Source organism: Rhincodon typus, chromosome 1 (genome assembly GCF_021869965.1).
Source record: "Rhincodon typus isolate 14 chromosome 1, sRhiTyp1.1, whole genome shotgun sequence".
Classification (NCBI taxonomy): Eukaryota; Metazoa; Chordata; class Chondrichthyes; order Orectolobiformes; family Rhincodontidae; genus Rhincodon; species Rhincodon typus.
The window spans coordinates 69,808,777-69,829,895 of NC_063332.1; the positions used below are offsets into that span (position 1 = coordinate 69,808,777).

General features: G+C 40.6%; 1 protein-coding gene across 1 annotated transcript in view; it reads right to left on the bottom strand.

Moving 5' to 3' along the window:
• pcm1 (pericentriolar material 1) overlaps window positions 1–21,119 on the bottom strand; it is a 152,121-nt gene that overhangs the window by 36,360 nt on the left and 94,642 nt on the right. Inside the window, exons 20-24 of the mRNA XM_048598181.1 lie at window positions 17,623–17,810; window positions 15,261–15,438; window positions 5,112–5,467; window positions 2,718–2,879; window positions 1,969–2,025 (exon numbers count right to left, since the gene is read on the bottom strand). Of these exons, the coding sequence (XP_048454138.1) occupies window positions 1,969–2,025; window positions 2,718–2,879; window positions 5,112–5,467; window positions 15,261–15,438; window positions 17,623–17,810 (941 nt within the window). The remainder of the gene's footprint in view (window positions 1–1,968; window positions 2,026–2,717; window positions 2,880–5,111; window positions 5,468–15,260; window positions 15,439–17,622; window positions 17,811–21,119) is intronic.

Sequence of the window (21,119 nt, forward strand, 5' to 3'; positions counted from 1 at the left end):
CTGATGGGCTCTATCCCAGAATATTGAGAAAGACAAGAGAACAAATTGCTGGAGGATTGACAGACATCTTTGTATCTTCTTTAACACATGCAAGGAGGACTGGATAATAGCCAACGTTGTCCCATTGTTTAAGAAGAGTAACAGGGATAATCCTGGAAATTACAGGCCTGTAAGCCTCACACTGGTGATAGGGAAATTATTGGAAAATATTCTCAGGGTCAAGACCTATACACATTCAGAAGCAAATGGACTTATTAGCGAAAGACAGGATGGTTTTGTGCGGGGATCACGGGGGGGGGGGGTTCTGCCTCGCTAACTTGATTACATTTTTTGAGGAGGTGACAATGATGATTGATGAGTGGAAAGTGGTTGATCTTGTCTACATGGACTTCAGTAAAGCCATTGAAAAAGGTGAAGTCAAGTGGTATCAGGGATCATTGCTGGGATCTCTGCTGTTCTTGGTCTACATAAACAATTTGCAGGAAAATGTAGCTGGTCTAATTAGTACGTTTGCGGACGATACAAAGATTGGCGCTGTTGCGGATAGTGAAGAGGACTGTCAGAGGATACAGCAGGATATAGATCAGCTGGAAGCATGGGCAGAAAAATGCCAGATGGAGTTTAATCTGGGCAAATGTGAGGTGTTGCATTTTGGAAGATCAAGTACAGGTGGAAATTCTCCAATGAATGGCAGAATCCTTAGGAGTATTGATATGTAGAGGGATCTGGGTGTGCAGGTCCACACATCATTGAAGGCAGCAGCGCAGGTAGATAAGGTTGTAAAAAAAAGCCTCTGGTACGCCTGTATTCGTCGGAAGGGACAGTGAGTATAAGGACAGGCAAGTTATACTGCAGTTTTATAGAACTTTAGTTAGGTCTCACTTGGAATATCATGTACAGTTTTGGTCACCACACTGCCAGAAGGATGTGGATGCTTTGGAGATGGTACAGAAAAGGTTTACCAGGCTGTTGTTTGGTACGGGGGATTTTAGCCATGAGAAAGGTTGGGCAGACTGGGTTTATTTTCTTTGGAATGCAGGAGGTTGAAGGGCAACCTGGCAGAAGTTTAAAAGATTGTGATTGGCATGGATAGAGTGGAAAGTATGAGGTTTTTTCCCAGGGTGTAGTAGTCAATTACTAAGGGACACAGGTCCCAGGTGCAATGTGTGCGTTTGGGGAGATGGTGGTGTTTAAAAGACATGTGCGAGGCAATTTTTTCACACAGAGGGTGGTGACTATGTTGCCAGAGGTGGTGTTGGAAGCAGACATACTAGCAGCATTCAAGAAACACCTGAACGAATACACGAACAGGGAGGGAATAGAGGGATACAGATCCTGTAAGTGAAGACAGTTTTAGTATGGAAGGGCAAAATGTGTCAGCACAGGCTTGGAGAGTCAAAGGACCTGTTCCTGTGCTGTACTGTCCTTTGTTCAGATGCTGCCAAAACTGCTGAGTTTCTCCAGCAATGTTTTTATTTCATATCTCCAGCATCCATTTTTTTCTTTTTAAATGTTTAAAAGCTGATCATGAAATACTGATCTTAACTTTCTAGACCAGTTAACTTTTTCATTCAAACATAGAAAAATATAAAGTAAGCATCTTTAATTAGCTTTCATATTTCAGTAGCTATGACCAATGAATTACTTCAGATCAAAAGGTTTGTATCCAGAAAAATGCTCCATTTTACCCTCCAAAACGCATGATCTCCAATAACTGGGTGAACAACTGAGGGACACAGAAACATAACCTCCTCCAAGCTGCATCGTTCTTCCAAGACAACATGCCCTTTAAGGTTACCAGCTGCATGGCCACACAACCACTCAAAATTTCCACATAGGTTACACACTGTAGGACCCTTTTAAGTTACCACACATGAGCTAACTCCAATTCTGGCCTTTTGAGCAGCCTTGATTTTAATTGCTCTATTTCCTTCAGCTATTTGCTTAAAAGTAATAGCAGTACTTTACCTGGTGCTTCATTGAATCTATTTCTGTTAGATTCCAACAATGCTCCCTTAGTGTATTCTGTAGGGAAGGGAGACAGAGACAGATAGTAGTTGCACTCAACACTGCATGCACTGCATTGCAATTAGTATTGTAGGAAAGAGATTGCACGTGGGAAATTAAGCCACATCTTTAAAAAGTGCAAATGAAGGTCTTTTTAAACAATAATACAGTAGAAGCAAAATCACGTGAGGTTGACAATGGCTTTTACACATTCATTAATATTTTGAGAAATGTTCACTGCAAAGTGAACACGTTTATGTAAGTATATCATTGAAAATATAAAAATAGATTCAGTAAGAAAAATAATGGAACAGTTTTCTAATAACACAATGAGCAGGTTAGGTCTAACTTTGAATATATCAACAATTTAGTAAGGTTTAAATTTGTCAAAATAACACTAAATCTGTGATAACTGATGGCATGAACAGCAACAAGCAATAAGTTACTATTCCACGTTGGAATGCAGAATCAAATATTTTTCTTCAACAAAATATAGTATCTTTATTCAGATTGTCTAGTCAACCGAAGCCAAGAACAGGCAATAACCAACTTACAAATAATAAGACATGATAGTCTTAACCTATGACATCTAGCAGTGAATAACACACAATACCTTCCAAAGATCAAGTTCTTGAAATGGAGAACTCAATTTTCAATTTGCAACAAAATAAGAACAAACTAATATCAATGTTCTATCACATGATTCATACCAGAAGAGAAGTCACTTGATTTTTTTCGTTTGGACTTTTCCTGTAATTCATCTTTGGTTGTGCTGCAAGTTCGAGGTTTCAAAAATTCTTCTGTTTGTGTAGAGTGGCACACTTTTTCTTGACAAGTTTCACTAGCACTAGTATTACTTGCAGATTCAAAACCTACAAAAAAGTGCTTGAACTTAGTAGCAAACTTAGAAAAAGTCATTAAATGTATAAATATTTTCTGAATTTTAGTGTTGCAATATTTAAGTAGAATTGGGGGTAATTAATCAACCATTTTAAAATGTATCTGGAAAAATTTGGATTATTTGAGAAATCTTTTCTGGTCGATGTTACTGACATATCAGGTTCCTACAATAATATCTTTACAGTATGGCAGGAATTTTGCCTGCAAAACATTTAATACTGCTGTCAATATCATTTATCATAAATAAAAGATCCAATTAAATTGATGTTCAAAAACTGAACGACAAATTGCAAAATATCAGTACAAAAATATTTGGTGCAGTGTGTTGCCAGCAACAGTTTTTGCTGTTACATGTGATTGTGACCAATGCACCACAATGATGAGAAAATTGCTATATACTATAGTATAGCAATTATCATCTCAGAGTCAGATAGACTACCACGTCAATTTTATACAAAAGGATCAATTAAATATACACTTCAGAGAACAGGGTTTGGACTTTACGATAAAAAACGTGATCTCACGTTGGTGGTAGGGAAATTATTGGAAAAGATTTTCAGGGACAAGGTCTATACACATTTAGAAGCAAATGGAGTCATTAGCGATAGACAGGATGGTTTTGTGCAGGGGAGGTTGTGCCTCACTAACTTGATTGAAATTTGTGAGGGGGTGAAGAAGATGATTGATGAGCGAAAAGTGGTTGATAAAAACACTTCACCTGCACTTCCCAGAATCTAGTCTACTGAATCGCTGCTCACAATGTTCTCCTCTACACTGGGGAAACGGAGTGTAGACTGGGTGACCGCTTCGCAGAATATCTGCTTTTTGCTTGCAAAAAAGACCCTGAACTACCTGTTGCCTGCCACTTTAATGCACCACCCTGATCCCTGGCCAACGTCTCTGTCTCTGGCATGCTGCAGCGTTCCAGCGAAGCTCAACGCAAGCTGTAAGAACAACACCTCATTTTCCGCTTGGGGACCCTGCAGCCCTCTGGACTCAATATCAAGTTCAATAATTTTAGGGCCTAAACTCTCCCATGTCCCAGCCCCTTGCCCCACACACCAGGCCTTGTTATCACATAGCCTGCAAGTACACTACTTGTTGTTAGTCACTAATAGTCCCCATTAACAACTATTCACCCTCTGAACCTGATCATTAGCAACTCCTTTGCCTATTCAACTGTTCTTCTCTCTCTTTAGGCTCTGTCCTATTGTTTACTCCCTACCCCACCCCCTTCCCTATTTTCTACATATAAAAACTGACATTTTCCCAGCCACCATCAGTTCTGAGGAAGGGTCACCGGACCTGAAACGTTAACTCTGTTTTTTCCCTTCACAGATGCTGCCAGAGCTGCTGAGCTTTTCCAGCAACATTGTTTTTGAATAGTGGTTGATGTTGTCTACATGGACATCAGTAAAACCAGAAAAAGACAAGGTTCCTCATGGCTGACTGGTAAAAAAGGTGAAGTCACATGGAATCAGGCATAAGCTGGCATGATGGATAGAGAAATCATTTTTCAGAAGTGACCTTTGGGATTGTTATTGATTGAGCAAAAAAAAAACACATATTAAATGCAGAAGCACAAAGTCTATTGAAAGCAACTTTACTCCTAAATTATGGGATCATCAAATTCATCCAATTACAGTGGTCACAAATTTAAACCTCCTATTAGAAAATAAGAAGCTTTAAAATCTAAGTATCAATCAATTTGTTAATACTAGGAAAGCTTTCTCCCTGTAGCAAATAATTAACACCATTGCAAGAGTCAAACCTTTGTTCCAATTTGCTGTACTTAAGTCATTAAAAATTGGTTCATTTATCAGAATGGTGGAGTTTTTGTTGGTCTAAAATTCTGCCATCTATATTAAGGGCCGGGCAGTTTCAGAAATTGCAAAGTAGTAATCAGGTACACACAAACTATTCTGATTTGAAAAGGCAAAAACATAAAAACATTTATTAAAAAAATAGCTTAAACCAAACTCCACAGAAAGAAGCAGAAGAACATCATCGCCCACCCTAGGTCTGTTGTTTTAATATATTCAGAAGTTCCAACTTTCCAAAGTCTGGACTTCAAATTATGTTCTTATTAATTTGTGATTTTTTTTTCCAAATGTATCATACAGTATCACTGAATCTACAATAGTCAATCAAATTGTTGTCAAAAATAATTAAGGTACTCAAACAGACAAGAGCTCAAGTCATACCTGCAGTCATTTCCTGCTGGTTTTTCTGGTGAAAGTAAGTCTTTTTACATTTCCCCTTTGGAGTTTTATCCTTGGAAGCGAGGCTAGCCTGTGCACAGGCTTTCCTAGATTTAAATGTTTTCGTTACAGTAGTGGGATCAACTGGATCTGGCATACTACTAAAACTTTCGAGGGATGATTCTTCAAAATTCTTCCTATTTTTGCACTGAACTTGTTGCTTTGGTTTGTTCATATTCATCTGTGGAAGAGATGTGTTTGGTTGCATTTGTCTTGGTAATTCCCCAAATTCATCTCTTGTATCATGCAACCACATTAATTCACTCTGCTCTGCCTCATCTTTAGCCCGTTTGTGGATCCTTTATATAAAAAAGATAGCTATATCAGTATGGCTTGCACGTGCATTTATGTATACAAGTCATTCATAAGGTTGCTGGCTAGGCCAACATTTACAAATTATACTAATTTAAGAAGAGAAATATTATGAAACACTACACTAGTTTAAAACAACACTAAGGCAATTTTCACAACTGAGGCAGAACAAAGTGCAAACATAGTCAAGGAATGCCAAAAACATTTTCTGGCATTTTGTTACACGTTGAGCTTTTTGATGTACATGAACTATATAAGCCAAGATACTGAAAATCAGAAACAAAAATACAAATTGCTGGAAAAAAAACTCAGCAGTTCTGGCAGCATCTGCTTTGGGTCCAGTGACCATTCTTTAGAATTGAAGTGTCACTGAATCTAAAACATTAACTCCAACTATAAGAATCATATCTTTTAAAACAGTGGGTTGACTAATATTCAGTTTATTTGCCACAAAAAGTAAACAACGAGCCAACTGTTGAATCAACATACAATCAATCATCAGCTCCAACCAAAATAATTAAAGCTCTTTGGAGTTCAGTTACGAGGAGTGTGTAGTAACACAAAAACAGATTTATAGGATTAGTGATAAATCTTGTTCATATCGCATATATTCCAGAAATGTACCAAAGCAGAATCACTTCTGGAGAGATGAGGCTCCTGTAGAAGAGTCCTGCATTGTCGCCACGATAAATTTACTAAAGCCATCATGTGCCATAGTCAAATTTGGCCTTCGATACTCAATAAACAAATCAAAAATTACTCGTGACAACGAAATGAATACCCAAATAACAACTTGGAACAAAATCATTCCATTATTAATGGAAAATGAGTTCAAATTATACCAGAGCAGTCTAAGAATTCAAATTCAATTCAAAATATACCTCGAAATAAACTGCATTAAACTGAATGGGCACGATCAATGGAATTGTCAAACAGCCACTAATTCACAAAAGAAGAAAAATGAATATCCTTCTCTTAGACTGGCCGATGTACAGTTCTAGTTCAACGGTGATTTGTTTAAATCTTAAATGTCCACAGTTGTCACATCAGCAGTCAGAGAGGATATACTGGAGGGTTCAACCACTGAGGCAATATGGATAGAGCTCAAAAATAAGTTGGGCACAATCACTCTGATAGGATTATATTGCAGGACCGCCCAACAGCCACCAAGACACTGAGGAACAAATATGTACGCAGATTATGCAAAGATGCAATAACCACAGGGTTGTCATCATAGTTGACTTTAACTTCCCCAATATTGATTGGGACTACCTCAGGATCAACAGACTTAGATGGGGCAGAATTTGATAAAGGCAGCCAAGAGGGTTTCTTGAAACAGTATGTGGATAGTCCAACTAGAGGAGGGGCCACAGTGGACTTTGTATCGGCTAATGAGCCTAGCCAGGTGACTGAGCTTTCAGTGGGAGAGCATTTTGGAAACAGTGACCAAAACTCCTTAAGTTTTAAGATAGCTATGAATAAGGATAAGTCAGGACCTTGCAGGAAAATACAAATTGGGAGGGGGCAAATGACGTCACTATTAGGCAAGAGCTAGGGAGTGTTAATTTGAGGGAGCTGTTGTCAGGCAAGTCCACATTTGACGTGTGAGAGTTGTTTAAAGACCTGCGAGAGTTGTTTAAAGACCTGCTGATCAGAGTTCAGGACTGACACATGCCAATAAGGAAGAAGGACAAGGATGGCAAGGTAAGGGACCCTTGGATAATGAGGGAGGTTGTGAATTTAGTCAAAAGGAAAAAAGAAGCATGTGTAAGGTTTGGGAAGCTAAAACTGGACAGGGCCCGTGAGGAACATAAAGAAAACAGCAAAGTACCCAAGCAGGGAATAAGGACAGCAAGGGGCCATGAAATGGCCTTGGCAAGTAGGGTTAAAGAGAATGACAAGGCATTCTACATATACATTAAAAATAAGAGGATAACTAAGGAGAAGGTAGGACCACTCAAGGATAAAGGAGGGAACTTGTTCTTGGAGATAGAGGGTATAGGCGAGGTCCTAAAGAGTACTTTGCATTGGTATTCATTCAGGAGAAGGATATCCATCGAGGATAGCGAGATTAGTGTGAAGCATGCAAATATACGAGGGCATTTTGAAATCAAGAAAGAAGTGGTGTTGGGTCTCTTAAGAGCACGAAGGTGGTTAAATCCCTAAGGCCCGATGGTATCTACCCCAGGTCATTGAGAGAGGCAAGACAGGAGATTTCTGGGGCCTTGATCAAGATCTTTGTATTGTCACTAAACACTATAGAGGTCCAGGAGGACTGGCGAGTAGCTAATGTTGTTCTTCTGTTGAAGGCAAATAGGGATAATCCAGGAGACTATGGACCATTGAGTCTCACATTTGTGGTCGGGAAGCTATCAGAGGGAATTCTTAGGATTCATGCACATTTGGAAAAGCATGGCCTAATTAGGGGCAGTCAGCATGGCTTTGTGCAGGGCAGGTCATGTTTTATTAGCTTGATTAAATTTTTTAAGGAAATGACAAACGTGATCAAAGAGGGTAGAGCACTGGATATTGTCTATATGGATTTTAATAATGCTTTCAATAAAGGTCCCTCACAGAAGGCTCATCCAGTAGATTAAGATGCATGGGATCCACAGTGACTTGGTTGCTTGGATTCAAAATTGGCCTATCCATAGAAGGCAGAGGGTAGTTGTGGAAGGGTGTTTTTCAGGCTGGAAGTCTGTGACAAATTGTGTTCCACCGGGCTCTGTACAGGGACTTCTGGTGTTTGTGATATATTAAATGACTTGGATGAAAGTGCAGATGGGTGGGTTAGTAAGTTTGCAGACGCTACAAAGATCAGTGGAGTTGTGCCGAGTGTAGAAGGTTGTCAAAAGATACGGCAGGATGTAGATCAGTTGCAGATATGGGCCGGAGAAATGGCACATGGGGTTTAATCCGGCTAAGTGTGAGGTGTTGCGCTTTGGGAGATTTAATGCTAAGGAAACATATACAGTTATTGGCAGGACCCTGGACAGCATTGATGTACAGAGGGATCTTGGGGTTCCAGTCCATAGCTCCCTGAAACTGGCCAAGCAGAGAGAGGGTGGTGAAGGCGGCGAATGGCATGTGTGCCTTTAGTGGTCAGGGAATTGAGTACAAGAGTCAGGATGTCATGTTGCAGCTTTATAAGACTTTGGTTAGGCCACATTTAGAGTATTGCATTCATCTGGTTGCCACATTACAAGAGGACTGAGGAAGCTTTGGAGGGTGCAGAAGAGATTTATAAGGAAGCTGCCTGAATTAGAGGGTATGAGCGATAAGGAAAGGACAGAAAAACTCGTGTTGTTTTCTCCATAGCATCACAGGCTGAGGGGAGACTTGACAGAAATCTATAAAATTATGAAATGCATAGATAGAATTGACAATCAGAAACTTTTTCGCAGAGTTGAAAGGTTTAATACTAGGGGACATGCATTTAAGGTGAGAGGGGGAAGTTCAAAGGAGCCGTGAGGGGCAGGTTATTTTGCAGTGTGGTAGGAGCCTGGAACATGCTGCCAGGGATGGTAGTGGAAGTAGATGAGATAGAGGCGTTTAAGGGACTTTCAGATAAGCACATGAATATGCAAAGAATGGAGGGATATGGACCAAAGGCAGGCAGTAGGGATTAGTTTAATTTGGCATCATGTTTGGCACAACATTGTGAGCTGAACGGCCTGTTCCGGTGCTGCACTGTTCTATGTTCTATGAAGTTTAATGGACCCGTGGGCAGTACGCGAATGACAATTGGTTCTCACTTGGTGATAACACAGTATGGAGCTGGAAGAACACAGCAGGCCAGGCAGCATCAGAGGAGCAGGAAAGTTGACATTTCGGGTCGGGACCCTTCTTCAGAAATCTCAACTCGAAACGTCAACTTTCCTGCTCCTCTGATGTTGCCTGGCCTGCTGTGTTCTTCCAGCTCCATACTGTGTTACCTCTGACTCCAGCATCTGCAGTTCTTGCTATCTCTGGTTCTCACTTGAACTCTGCCAGACTATCCAGATTTTATTCATATAGGGAATGTCAAGAAGGGATCAAAAAGGTAATCAGTCCATGAGCAAAGAAAATTACTCTATTGAAAGTAAAGGTAGGGGAAGTCATCAAAAACTGTGAACAATTGGAGAGATGGGTGGAACAACTTTTCAGTTGTTTCAGCGACGGGAGTCCGGGAGAAAACACGAGGGCAGCCTGGGAAGGTAAGCTTTTCGATTAAAGAAGTCTTACCTCGCGTGACTGCGGCCTTTCAGTTGTTTCAGCAGCGGGAGTCCGGGAGAAAGCGCGACGGCAGCCTGGGAAGGTAAGCTTCCACCCAATAAATTTGGGAGTTAACTAATACCCGAGACACTACACGCATAGTGTCTCCCATCCTTCCACCTCCTCTAACCTAATAATAACGACTAAGTGTGGTGAGCAGGTAAGCTATTTGCATTTTTTTTTCCTCATCTCTTTGTTATCTTTCGGGTGGTCACCTAGACGCCAAATCCTCTGGGAGCGGGTCGGAAGGCAAAGCCGGAGTCTGTTTGAGTATATAACAGAGTAAACTTACTGGTGCAGAGAACACTGCGAAACTAAAAAAAAGCTAATTAATTTTAAATAATTAACTAAGTAGAGATGATGTGTTGTAGCTGAATGATGTGGGAGCTAGCTGATCCCATTGAGAACGGCAGTGACCACATCTGCAGCAAGTGTTGGCTGCTTGAGCAGCTCCGGCTCAAAATTGATGAGCTGGAATCCGAACTCCAAACACTGCGGCATATCCGGGAGGGGGAAGAAATACCTGGATACTGTGTTCCAGGACGCAGTCACACCTGGTAAATTAACTAATGTTAATTCGATCGGCGGGCAGGGACAGCAGTGTGTGACTGCGAGTGAGGCAGGTAGAGGGACCCTACCGACAGGAACACAGGAGCCACAGCCCTTGACATTGTCCCACAGGTATGAGGCATTTGCTCCCTGCATGGAAGAGGAACAGGGCTGCAGGAAGGATGAGTCAACTGACCATCGCACCATGGTCCAGGAGGCCATTCAAGAGGGGGGAGCAAAAAGACAGATTGTAGTTGTAGGGGATTCCATCATCAGGGCAATAGACAGTATCCTTTGCCAGCAGGATAGGGAATCCCGCATGGTGTGTTGTCTGCCGAGTGCCAGGGTGCGAGACATCTCTGACCGGCTTGAGAGGATACTAGAGAGGGAGGGGGAGGATCCAGTTGTTGTGGTCCACGTAGGTACCAACAACATAGGCAGGACTAGGAAAAAAGACCTGTTTCAGGATTATGAAAAGCTAGGAACAAAATTAAAAAAAACAGGTCTTCAAGGGTCATAATCTCTGGATTGCTGACCGAGCCACGTGCAAATTGGCATAGGGAGGCGAGGATCAGGGAAGTAAACACGTGGCTAAAAGAGTGGTGTGGGAAAGAGGGTTTCCTTTTCATGGGACACTGGCATCAGTTCTGGGACAGGAGAGATCTATACCGCTGGGCTGGACTCCACCTGAACAGGGCCGGGTCCAGAGTTCTGGCGAAAAGGGTAAATAGGGTGGTTAACAGGACTTTAAACTAGTAAGTGGGGGGGAAGGGAGAAGTGAGCGTAGAGGGAGAATAACAATTAATGTAAGGCAAAGCAGCAGGTTAGCAGGTGACGAGGAAGCTTCAACTCCATTGAAAATTAGGAAAAAAGTTAAAGGGAAGGAGAACTCAAGAGCTGTTAGCAATGGAGGTAATAGAACCCAAAAAGAAGGTGCAAAAACTGGCATAAGGGCACTTTATCTGAATGCTCAGAGCATTCGAAACAAGGTGGATGAGTTGACGGTGCAAATCATGGCAAATGGGTATGAGTTAGTGGCCATTACAGAGACATGGTTACAGGATGGTCATGACTGGGAGTTAAATATCCAGGGGTATCAAACTGTTCGGAAGGACAGACAGGAAGGTAAGGGAGGTGGTGTTGCTCTGATTTTTAAGGATGATATCAGGGCAGTAGTGAGAGATAATATAGGTTCTATTGAACAAAATGTTGAATCCATTTGGGTGGAAATTAGGAATAGCAGGGAGAAGAAGTCACTGATAGGTGTGATCTATAGGCCACCAAATAACGACATCATGGTGGAGCAGGCAATAAACATAGCTAATGCATGTAAAAATGGTACAGCAATATCATGGGGGATTTTAATCTACATGTCAATTGGTCAAACCAGGTCAGTCATGGCAGTCTTGAGGAGGGGTTCATAGAATGCATCCGCGATAATTTCCTTGAACCATATGTAATAGAACCTACAAGGGAGCACGCTATCCTAGATCTAGTCCTGTGTAAGAGACAGGAATAATTAATGATCTCACAGTTAGGGATCCTCTCGGAAGGAACGATCACAGTATGGTCGAATTTAAAATACAGATGGAGCGTGAGAAGGTTAAATCCAGTACCTATGTCCTGTGCTTAAACGAAAGAGACTATGAAGGAATGAGGAAGGAGTTAGCAAAGGTAGAATGGGAGCAAAAACTTTATGGTGGGTCAATTGAGGAACAGTGGAGGACTTTCAAAACTATTTTTCACAGTGCTCACCAGAAGTATATTCCAGTGATAAGGAAGAACTGTAGGAAACGAGAGAGCCAGCCATGGATGTTTAAGGAAATAAAGGAAAGTATCAGATTGAAAAAAAAACATACAAAAAAATAAAGAGTAGTGGGTAACTAGTAGACTGGGGAATCTTTAAAGGCCAACAGAAAGCCACAAAAAAAGTTATAAAGAAAAGTAAGATAGATTATGAGAGTAAACTAGCTCAGAATATAAAAACAGGCAGCAAAAGTTTCTATAAATATGTAAATCGTAGAAGAGTGGCGAAGGTAAACATTGGTCCTTTAGAGGATGAGAAGGCCAATTTAATAACTGGGAATGAGGACACTAAACAGTTATTTCGTGTCGGTCTTCACAGTGGAAGACACAAATAACATGCCGAAAACTAATAGCAACAAGGTTATAGCAGGTGAGGACACAGAAACTATCATCATCACTAAGGAGGCAGTGCTGGGCAAGCTAATGGGGCTAAAGGTAGACAAGTCTCCTGGCCCTGATGAAATGCATCCCAGGGTACTAAAAGAGGTGATGGGGGAAATAGCAAATGCACTGGTAATTATTTACCAAAATTCACTAGACTCTGGGATGGTTCCCGCAGATTGGAAAACAGCCAATGTGACGCCACTGTTTAAAAAAGGAAGTAGACAAAAAGCAGGTAACTATAGGCCAGTTAGCTTAACTTCGGTAGTGGGGAAAATGCTTGAATCTATCATTAAGGAAGAAGTAGCAAGACATCTGGAATAAATTGTCCCATTGGGAATACCCAGCATGGGTTCATGAAGGGTAGGTCATGTTTAACTAATTTGGTGGAATTCTTTGAGGACATTACTTGCATGGTGGACAATGGGGAACCTGTGGATGTGGTGTATCTGGATTTCCAGAATGCATCTGACAAGGTGCCACACCAAAGGCTGCTACATAAGGTAAAGTTGCACGGTATTACAGGTAATGTATTGGCATGGATAGAGGATTGGTTGACCAATAGAAAGCAAAGAGTAGGGGTAAATGGGTGTTTTTCTGGTTGGCGGTCAGTGGCTAGTGGTGTGCCTCAGGGATCAGTGTTGGGACTTCAATTGTTTACAATTTACATAGATGATTTGGAGTCGCGGACGAAGTGTGGTGTGTCAAAATTTGCAGATGACACTAAGGTGAGTGGTAGAGCAAAGTGTGCAGAAGACACTGAAAGTCTGCAGAGGGATATAGATAGTCTAAGTGAGTGGGCAAAGGTCTGGCAGATGGAGTACAATGTTGATAGGCGTGAGGTCATCCATTTTGGTAGGAATAACAGCAAAATGGACTATGTTTTAAATGGTAAAAAATTGCAGCAGGCTGCTGTGCAAAGGGACTTGGGTGTCCTTGTGCATGAATTGCTGAAGGTGAGATTGCAGGTGCAGCAGGTAATTAAAAAGGCAAATGGAATTTTGTCTGCCATTGCTAGAGGGATGGAGTTTAAAAACAGGGAGGCTATGCTGTAGCTGTATAGGCTCCTGGTGAGGCCACACCTGGAGTACTGTGTGCAGTTTTGGTCTCCTTACTTGAGAAGAGATATACTAGCACTGGAGGGGGTGCAGAGGAGATTCACTCGGTTGATTCCAGAATTGAGAGGGTTGGATTATGAGGAGAGACTGAGTAGACTGGGCTTATACTCATTGGAATTCAGAAGAATGAGGGGAGATCTTATAGAAACATATAAGATTATGAAGGGAATAGATAAGGTAGAGGCAGGGAGGTTGTTTCCACTAGCAGGTGAAACTAGGACTAGAGGGCATCACCTCAAAATAAAGGGAAGCAGATGTAGAACTGAGGTCAGGAGGAACTTCTTCACCCAAAGGGTTGTGAATCTGTGGAATTCCCTGCCCAGTGAAGTGGTTGAAGCTACCTCGCTGAATGTTTTTAAGGCAAGGCTAGATAAATTTTTGAACAGTAAAGGAATTAAGAGTTACAGTGAGCGGGCGTGTAAGTGGAGCTGAGTCTCAAAGATCAGCCATGATCTTATTAAATGGCAGGGCAGGCTCGCGGGGCCAGACGGCCTACTCCTGCTCCTAGTTCTTATGTTCTTATTACCTTGAGTTATAATCAATAGAGAACACTCATCAGGAAACTGTAAATAACATAATAAAAAAATCTTTCCACAAGGGCCAAAGCTTCAGAATACAACCTCTGTATTCCATTTTTCTTACATTCCCCACCCTTCGTTGGCTGTGTCTTGTTGGTCTTGCTGTCAGCTGAGTGCTTCATTTTTTTTCTATTTCACAGTTAACATTTACATCTGTTTCACAGAACCTTTACCAGCGTTATCACTGCCTTCATGTATTGCTCTGGGCACTCGAACAACCTATTTCACTTGCTCCTCCTCTCCCTTTGTCTACAGCATATTAAAACAAACAGTATTTTACAGCTCCTTCTAATTCCGATGAAGAGTCATAATAGACTGTAAGCATTAATTCTGTTTCTCTCTGCACAGATGCTGCTAGATCTGCTGGGTTTCTCCAATACTGTGTTTTTATTACCACTGTATACTTGGACTTCTTTAGGAACTCATGCCTAATCAAAACATTGGTAACTATTGCTCACATGGAGGAAATGTAACTACCCAATGTCACAAATTTTCTTAACATCTGTGAGCGATCTTAAACAAAAGTTCTGTTTCAGCATTTTAGTAAGCTCATGGCTAATTGCTTTCTTTGGAATGCTCTAATGAAGCACCACAGGACATGTGATGACTTTGTAGAAGTGTAAATACAAGTTTTGATGCTACCTGCTAATGGAGAGTTGAAAGGTTTGACATGAATGAAGATTTTCTCTCAGGGCTCATGGTTTTTGCAATCCTTTTAATCCCTCTCCTGAGGCTGCATTATATGCTACCACATCAATCTTCCTCAGCTTAGGTTATTAAATATTTTAAAACTGATTAAATAGGAATTTGACCTGACCATGCCATATCTCTGTTCATTCTTGGGGTTAATGTCTGAGTGATCAAATTTATAGGTCCCAGAACCTTGCAAAAAACTGGAAGGTTAAAGTGATGTCTTCCTCTTCACCATTTTTGAGCAAACACAGGTACTTTTCTCAAAATAAACTTTAATAATATATTGTTAATATACTGACTTAAAACTCCTAGTTTGAAACTGGTCATCTCAGAAATAAGGGAGACAAAACCACTAAGAGAAAGCAGTAAGACCCATTGCACGCTGTAAATTTGGTACATACCATTTGTTCTCTCTGTACTTTGGAGAATTACTTTCAAATGGCTTTGGGAAGGCCAAATACTCTGTTTTTCCAGAAATGCTGTGCTCACTTACAACTGGTTGTTGTTCATTGCTTTGGACACTAACATTTTGGGACAGATCACTAAGTCCAGGAGGAAATATCGGGTTAAGGTTAAAACCTGTATGTGAGAAAATATAAATTGATTATGAATAACTGAGCTGCGTTGCATCTGAATGAACAGTAGAATTAAGATAGCTGTTAACTGCTAGGCAAGTTCCGAGGTTCAACCCATCATTTAGGTCAGAAACAAAATGACAACTACAATGCAAAGTATTAGACTGTTGAAATGAACTGAATTTCGTTAAAATGCCTTCACCTGATGTAACTGCTATAGTGGTATAATAATTTAAACATAATAAAACCGTATAGTCACAATCAGGTTTCAACAGGTGGCAGAGCAGAAGGTCAAGAAACAACGTGTTCACTCTAATGCTTTGTCACTGAACTGATTGTAAAGTGGACTGTTAAGAACAGAAGATAATGCTAATTATGGAAGACTGTTTGAATAATATAACACTTTTGAATAATGCATAAAATGAAAATATCGGCATTTTTACATTGGACTTGAAGGCCTATATGTCTCAAGCAGTCAACCATCCTTTGAACTATTGCAGAGACGAACACATAAGCCAATGGTAAAATAGGAGAAAGCTAGGAATCATAAAATTAACTTAAATATTGCATTTATTTTTACTTTGCATTGTCTTCTAAGCACAAGGTGAAACAATTTCAAAACTACAGCCTCTAATCATACTATTACACCTTCAGTGTAAAAATGAAAGGTACCAAGCTTGAATCACAGATTCCCCTGCAACACTACACCAAGCAACTAAACTTAAACTGATTAAATGCACTCGGACAGCATACTTGAGACAATTTAGGTGATCAAACTGACGTTGTTTCCTTCTTGGCAGAAAGCAAGTTGTTAACAGCTTGCAAGCTTAGCCTTCTCAAGTTATACGAGCCAAAACACTGGAAATCCTTTTTCTTTCTAGTTTGAGTGCAGTGTTCAACAGTAACAGAACAGAATTTGTAACAACCTCTAAAAATGCAAAGGAAGGCAACTAACAGCTGAAGAAGATAACTACAGCAGGAAAATAATTAAGCTGCTGCACATCAAAACAGATGCAACACTCAAAAGTTTGATTGTTATTCAAAGCAATTAAACTTGACTTTTGTACTGCCTACTTTATTCATCTATTCACACTGAAGCATTCAGGGACGAAACACACAGAGACCCAGTTTCAATTCCACTCTGAACCGTGTGCCTGTGTGGAGTTTACACATTCTCCCTGTGTTTGCATGTGTTTCCTCTGGATGCTCTGGTTTCCTCTCACAGTGCAAAGATGTGCAGGTTAGGTGGATTGGCCATGCTAAATGGTCCCATAGTGTCCAAGGATGTGCAGGCTAGATGGATGAGCCATGGGACATGCAAGGTTACAGGGATAGGGTAGGGCAGTGGGTCTGAGTGAGATGCTGTTCAGAGGGTCGGTGTCGACTTGATCAGCCAAACAGCCTACTTCCACACTGTAGATATTTCATAATTTAAAGAACTTTTTACACTGCAACCTGGGTCGAGAAAAGTGACCTGCAACTGACATTAGCTTACTTGTGGGTTTTGAAACTCCTGCAGTTTCATTAAGTCCTCCCATTTTACACATAGGTGAAGTCTTCAGAAAATGACAACAGAAATCTATTACTGATAATGCTGGATTGCCAGTGAATCTGCTACTACAGCCCTATTTATTAGGTCCCAGTCGCAGTAAAACCTGCAACGTAGGAAATCTTGTTTATTGGCCAAACCTTCTAAAATCATTTAGCTTCCCAAAATCACCACTTGGACTAAGTCATGGGTAAACTGTTGGTGCCGCAACATCTAATAGCTTGAGATTGTATACCGCTTACCCCCACAATCACCGAGCTATAGTTTCATAAAGAAGACTAAAAGATAAATTAACGTTATAATTTCCTTGTAATTGCCTTTTAAAACCCTATTTAAATATCACTAATTTTAGTCCAAAGTCCCCACACAAACTTCTCCAACCCTTCATTTTTCTTTAAAGAACTGCTTGATGTCGCATAATATTACTATCCCAGAATGCTCTCTTCCTATATAGAAATGCTTGGCTTCTCTTTGGGCTAATCTTACCTAAGTTTGAAGTAAATTCTGTGTTTAAAAACAAATCTTACTTCTATGAACAATTCACTCGTAAAACAGTTGTTTACTTTCTCTTAGTTGCATCATAAAACCTGGAATTTAGAGAAAACAAGGACAACTATTTCTACACATAGCTGCACTTACCATGAACAAAAGGAGAACAATTTGGAAATCGAGACATGCTTAATGGATTTAACGATGGGGAAGGAAAGCTAAATGGAGGGAAGACAAAACTATTGGGAGATGGAGGTGGCACGCCACTATCTCTTTGATTTTCTGGCTTCTTGTCTTGATGTTGTTGATGGAGAAGGTCATTCAGCATCTGTTTTAGCCTAACAAAATAGAGCAAAAAGCAGTGTTTACCAATAAAATTTCAAGTGGGTTACATTGAGAAATATGGGGAAATGATTAAAATTTCGGCTATAATTTCATTATTCTTTACATGTTCATTGCCTACGACAAGAAAGTAAAATATCAAATCAAACAAATACAAAAATCCCTCAAGTTCAGGCAGTAATAACTTTTAAATTGATTTTGGCAGAGAGTTCATACTGTTATCTTGATGCTGTTGGTTGGCATAACATGTTAGAAAGACATGCTTTAAATAAATACAGTTTTCTCAATGTCAGCTTTCGTGAAAGCTTGCATATTTCCTGAGGTTTTGCTGTTGATTGTTAAATGGTTTCCCCCAAGAACCAACAACATTAAAAAAAAAGAAACCCAAAAGTCAGAAGCCAAAAATAGGCTCTTGCTCATATACAAAGAAAACAGGTTGCCTTCTAAATTGATAATTGGTAATTAAGTGTAGAAGCGAAGAAGAGTAGGCCGAAGAGTTGTTAACCCAACTTCCTATCCGGTACAACGTGAGTTACATCGGGGTGAATTTTTACCAATAATAGGCTGTGCAGGGAGGTTTATGAAGGATTCCTTTCCACGATCTCCAGGTGAATTATGGCATGCAATTCTCCATTCTCACTTTATTCTATTTGTAACATGCCTCTGGAGTCTCGTGTGCTATTTTGTGTAGCAAATACATGTCGTTGCCAGGATTATCCAAAATTCCCACCAGTGGCGGCACAGTTAAAGCCCAGTTGTGGACCCGCATAAAATGCGACCAATCATGAATAGCCCTTCACAGTACACATTGTGGCATGGAAACAAACAGAAACTTGTGATGGTATGTGTAACAATTTACTGGAAATAACCATATTGTATGCAAGATTCTATAGTTCAGGTTATTTTACATCATCACCTGTCTGATGACTAATGATATCTGCAGTACCAAGAATGAAGCTACACAGACAACCTGCCCTTCACATCATACTATATTAGAAACCTGTGTAAGGCAGTGCTAAACTTTCCATAATGACCAGCACAGTGTACCATCCTGTCATTCTTTAGGACTGAACATGACCCACCTCCGTGACCAATTTGGAAGGACAGCCCCTATTGATTAGTGATCCCTGACTGAATTCTGTTGAACTCCTTGATTGATTTATCACTCATCCCCTGATCGGTTGCATTATGCCTGCAGGAGTGACCACAGCCCACTCCCTGGACTGTAATTATATGCATCCTCAATCTTAAATGCGCTAAATTGCCAACAAACTGTCAAGTTTCTAGACTAATATCCAAGGGATCTATGCGCCGGTACACCCTGACTGACGACAGTCCCACTTGCCTTGACTGAACACTACTCCCCTTAGACATGGTCATTTGGTTAAAGCACATACTGTGCATTTGCCGTGTAAAGCTGTGAGCAGATGCAGAACACACACTATCGCCAATGACAGCATATGTCCTTCAGAGCATTGTGGCACATCTCTGACTCAGTTCTCCCTTTCAATACTGCACTGTGCAGCAAACCTTGCAATCCAATGCTGCTGTCAAGCAGAGACCCATACGATGGATTGCGGCAGGATACATCTTAGTGGGCTCTAAATTTCCTCTCAGAGCTTACTCACTTTGCACCTACTTGGATACACACATCATTTCTGTTCTGCCTGATCTTTCAGCAAAAACAGAAATTGCTGGAGAAACTCAGACCAGGCTGAACTTGAAATATTAACTTTGTCTTCTCTCCACAGGTGTTCTCTGACTTGCTGAGCTTCTTCAGCAATTTCTGTTTTTGTTTCAGATCTGCAGCATTCAGAGTTCTTTGTTTTATTTCCTTGCCTTTTAGTACCTTAATGCCATTTCCAGAACTTTTAAGCTCAGTGTACTTCTCTCTTGCCTTGTTTTTTAACACAGACACAAAGCCAGTAGTTTGTCACAGCAGCTAACAATGATCAATCAAGTTGGTGGGTCACATTCCCTCTATGCTGTGCAAAAATGTAGTTAAAGAACATTTGCAGGATTATAATAATTCATTCCTATATGGTGCAAAATTAAAAAGGGGAAAGGTAGCTCAACCATGTCTGAAAAAATAAATGAAGTTCAATCTTGGATCCAAAGATGAGACATACAAAATTGCCAGAAAAACCAGCAAGCTTGAGGCCTGGGATCAGTTTGGAATTCAGTAAGTCAAAACATTTGATCAAGAGGGCCAAAACAGAGTAAGAGTGTAAAACTGCAGGGATCTGAAAGGGAAATCTCGTTTAACAAATCTACCGGGGTGTTTTAAGGATGTAACAAGGAGAATAGTGATGGGAGAACTTGTGGATGTGGAAATGGAGCTTATGGCCAAGACTGAAAGATATAAGCTTGGCTTTTCCTGTTATTTATTGGGAGGAAATTCTGTTTATTAAGTACTTAGACATGAGGGAGGTGTTAAGAGAAATGGCGGTCTAGCAGAGGTAGGTCTTGTCAGAACACACTGGAAATGTGATGTGCCTTCTGATATTGGTACTGAGAGGTAGCAAAAAGATAAGAAATAAGAGGAATTTGATCCTGCATAGATCCTCGGGGTCATCAGATCTATCAATTCTCTGGTTAAGACTGAATAGTTAATGTTTAAACCAATTGAGTGCAATCCTGCAAAGCTGTCAACCAGCTGGGTTGAACTGCCTTCACATGGTGACTCCATTCTTCCCTTGTCCGCAGAACCACTTGCAATGATTTCCCTTCCTACTCCAGGATCATGAAATCTGCTGTTCCCCTAGAATTTACCCTTAATTGCTTCCTATTTTTAATCAATGTGCTGCTGCTCAGTGACATCATTTAGAAGCACAGCATTAGTTTTCATATCCATGGCGAAGATATCTAGCTCTCTGTCACTAACATATCTCGCCTGCTTCATTCGTGCTAAATCCAACTGCTGACCAACATCCAGGACTGGAAGAGCAGAAAAGAGCAGAAATTAAATACGGTGAAGACTAAAGTCATTATTTTCAGTCCCCATTCCACTCCCTGAAAAGTCAGTGATTGAGCAAATCTGTGCATGAATCCAGTGTGACATTTAACACCAAAAGGTAAGATTCTGGCTTCATATTTGCACTAAGACTACCTATTTCCAGCTTGGTATGTTGCTATACTTCGCGTGTCTCTGCTCATTCATTTCTTCAGACCTTCTAAATTTGACAATTTCAATACTCTTGTCTGGTCTGCCACATTCAACCCTTCAGCAATTGAGGGCATTCACAACTTTGCTGCTTGTTTCATAACTTTCATAAAGTCCTGTTAAACTACTGCCCTTTGCTCAC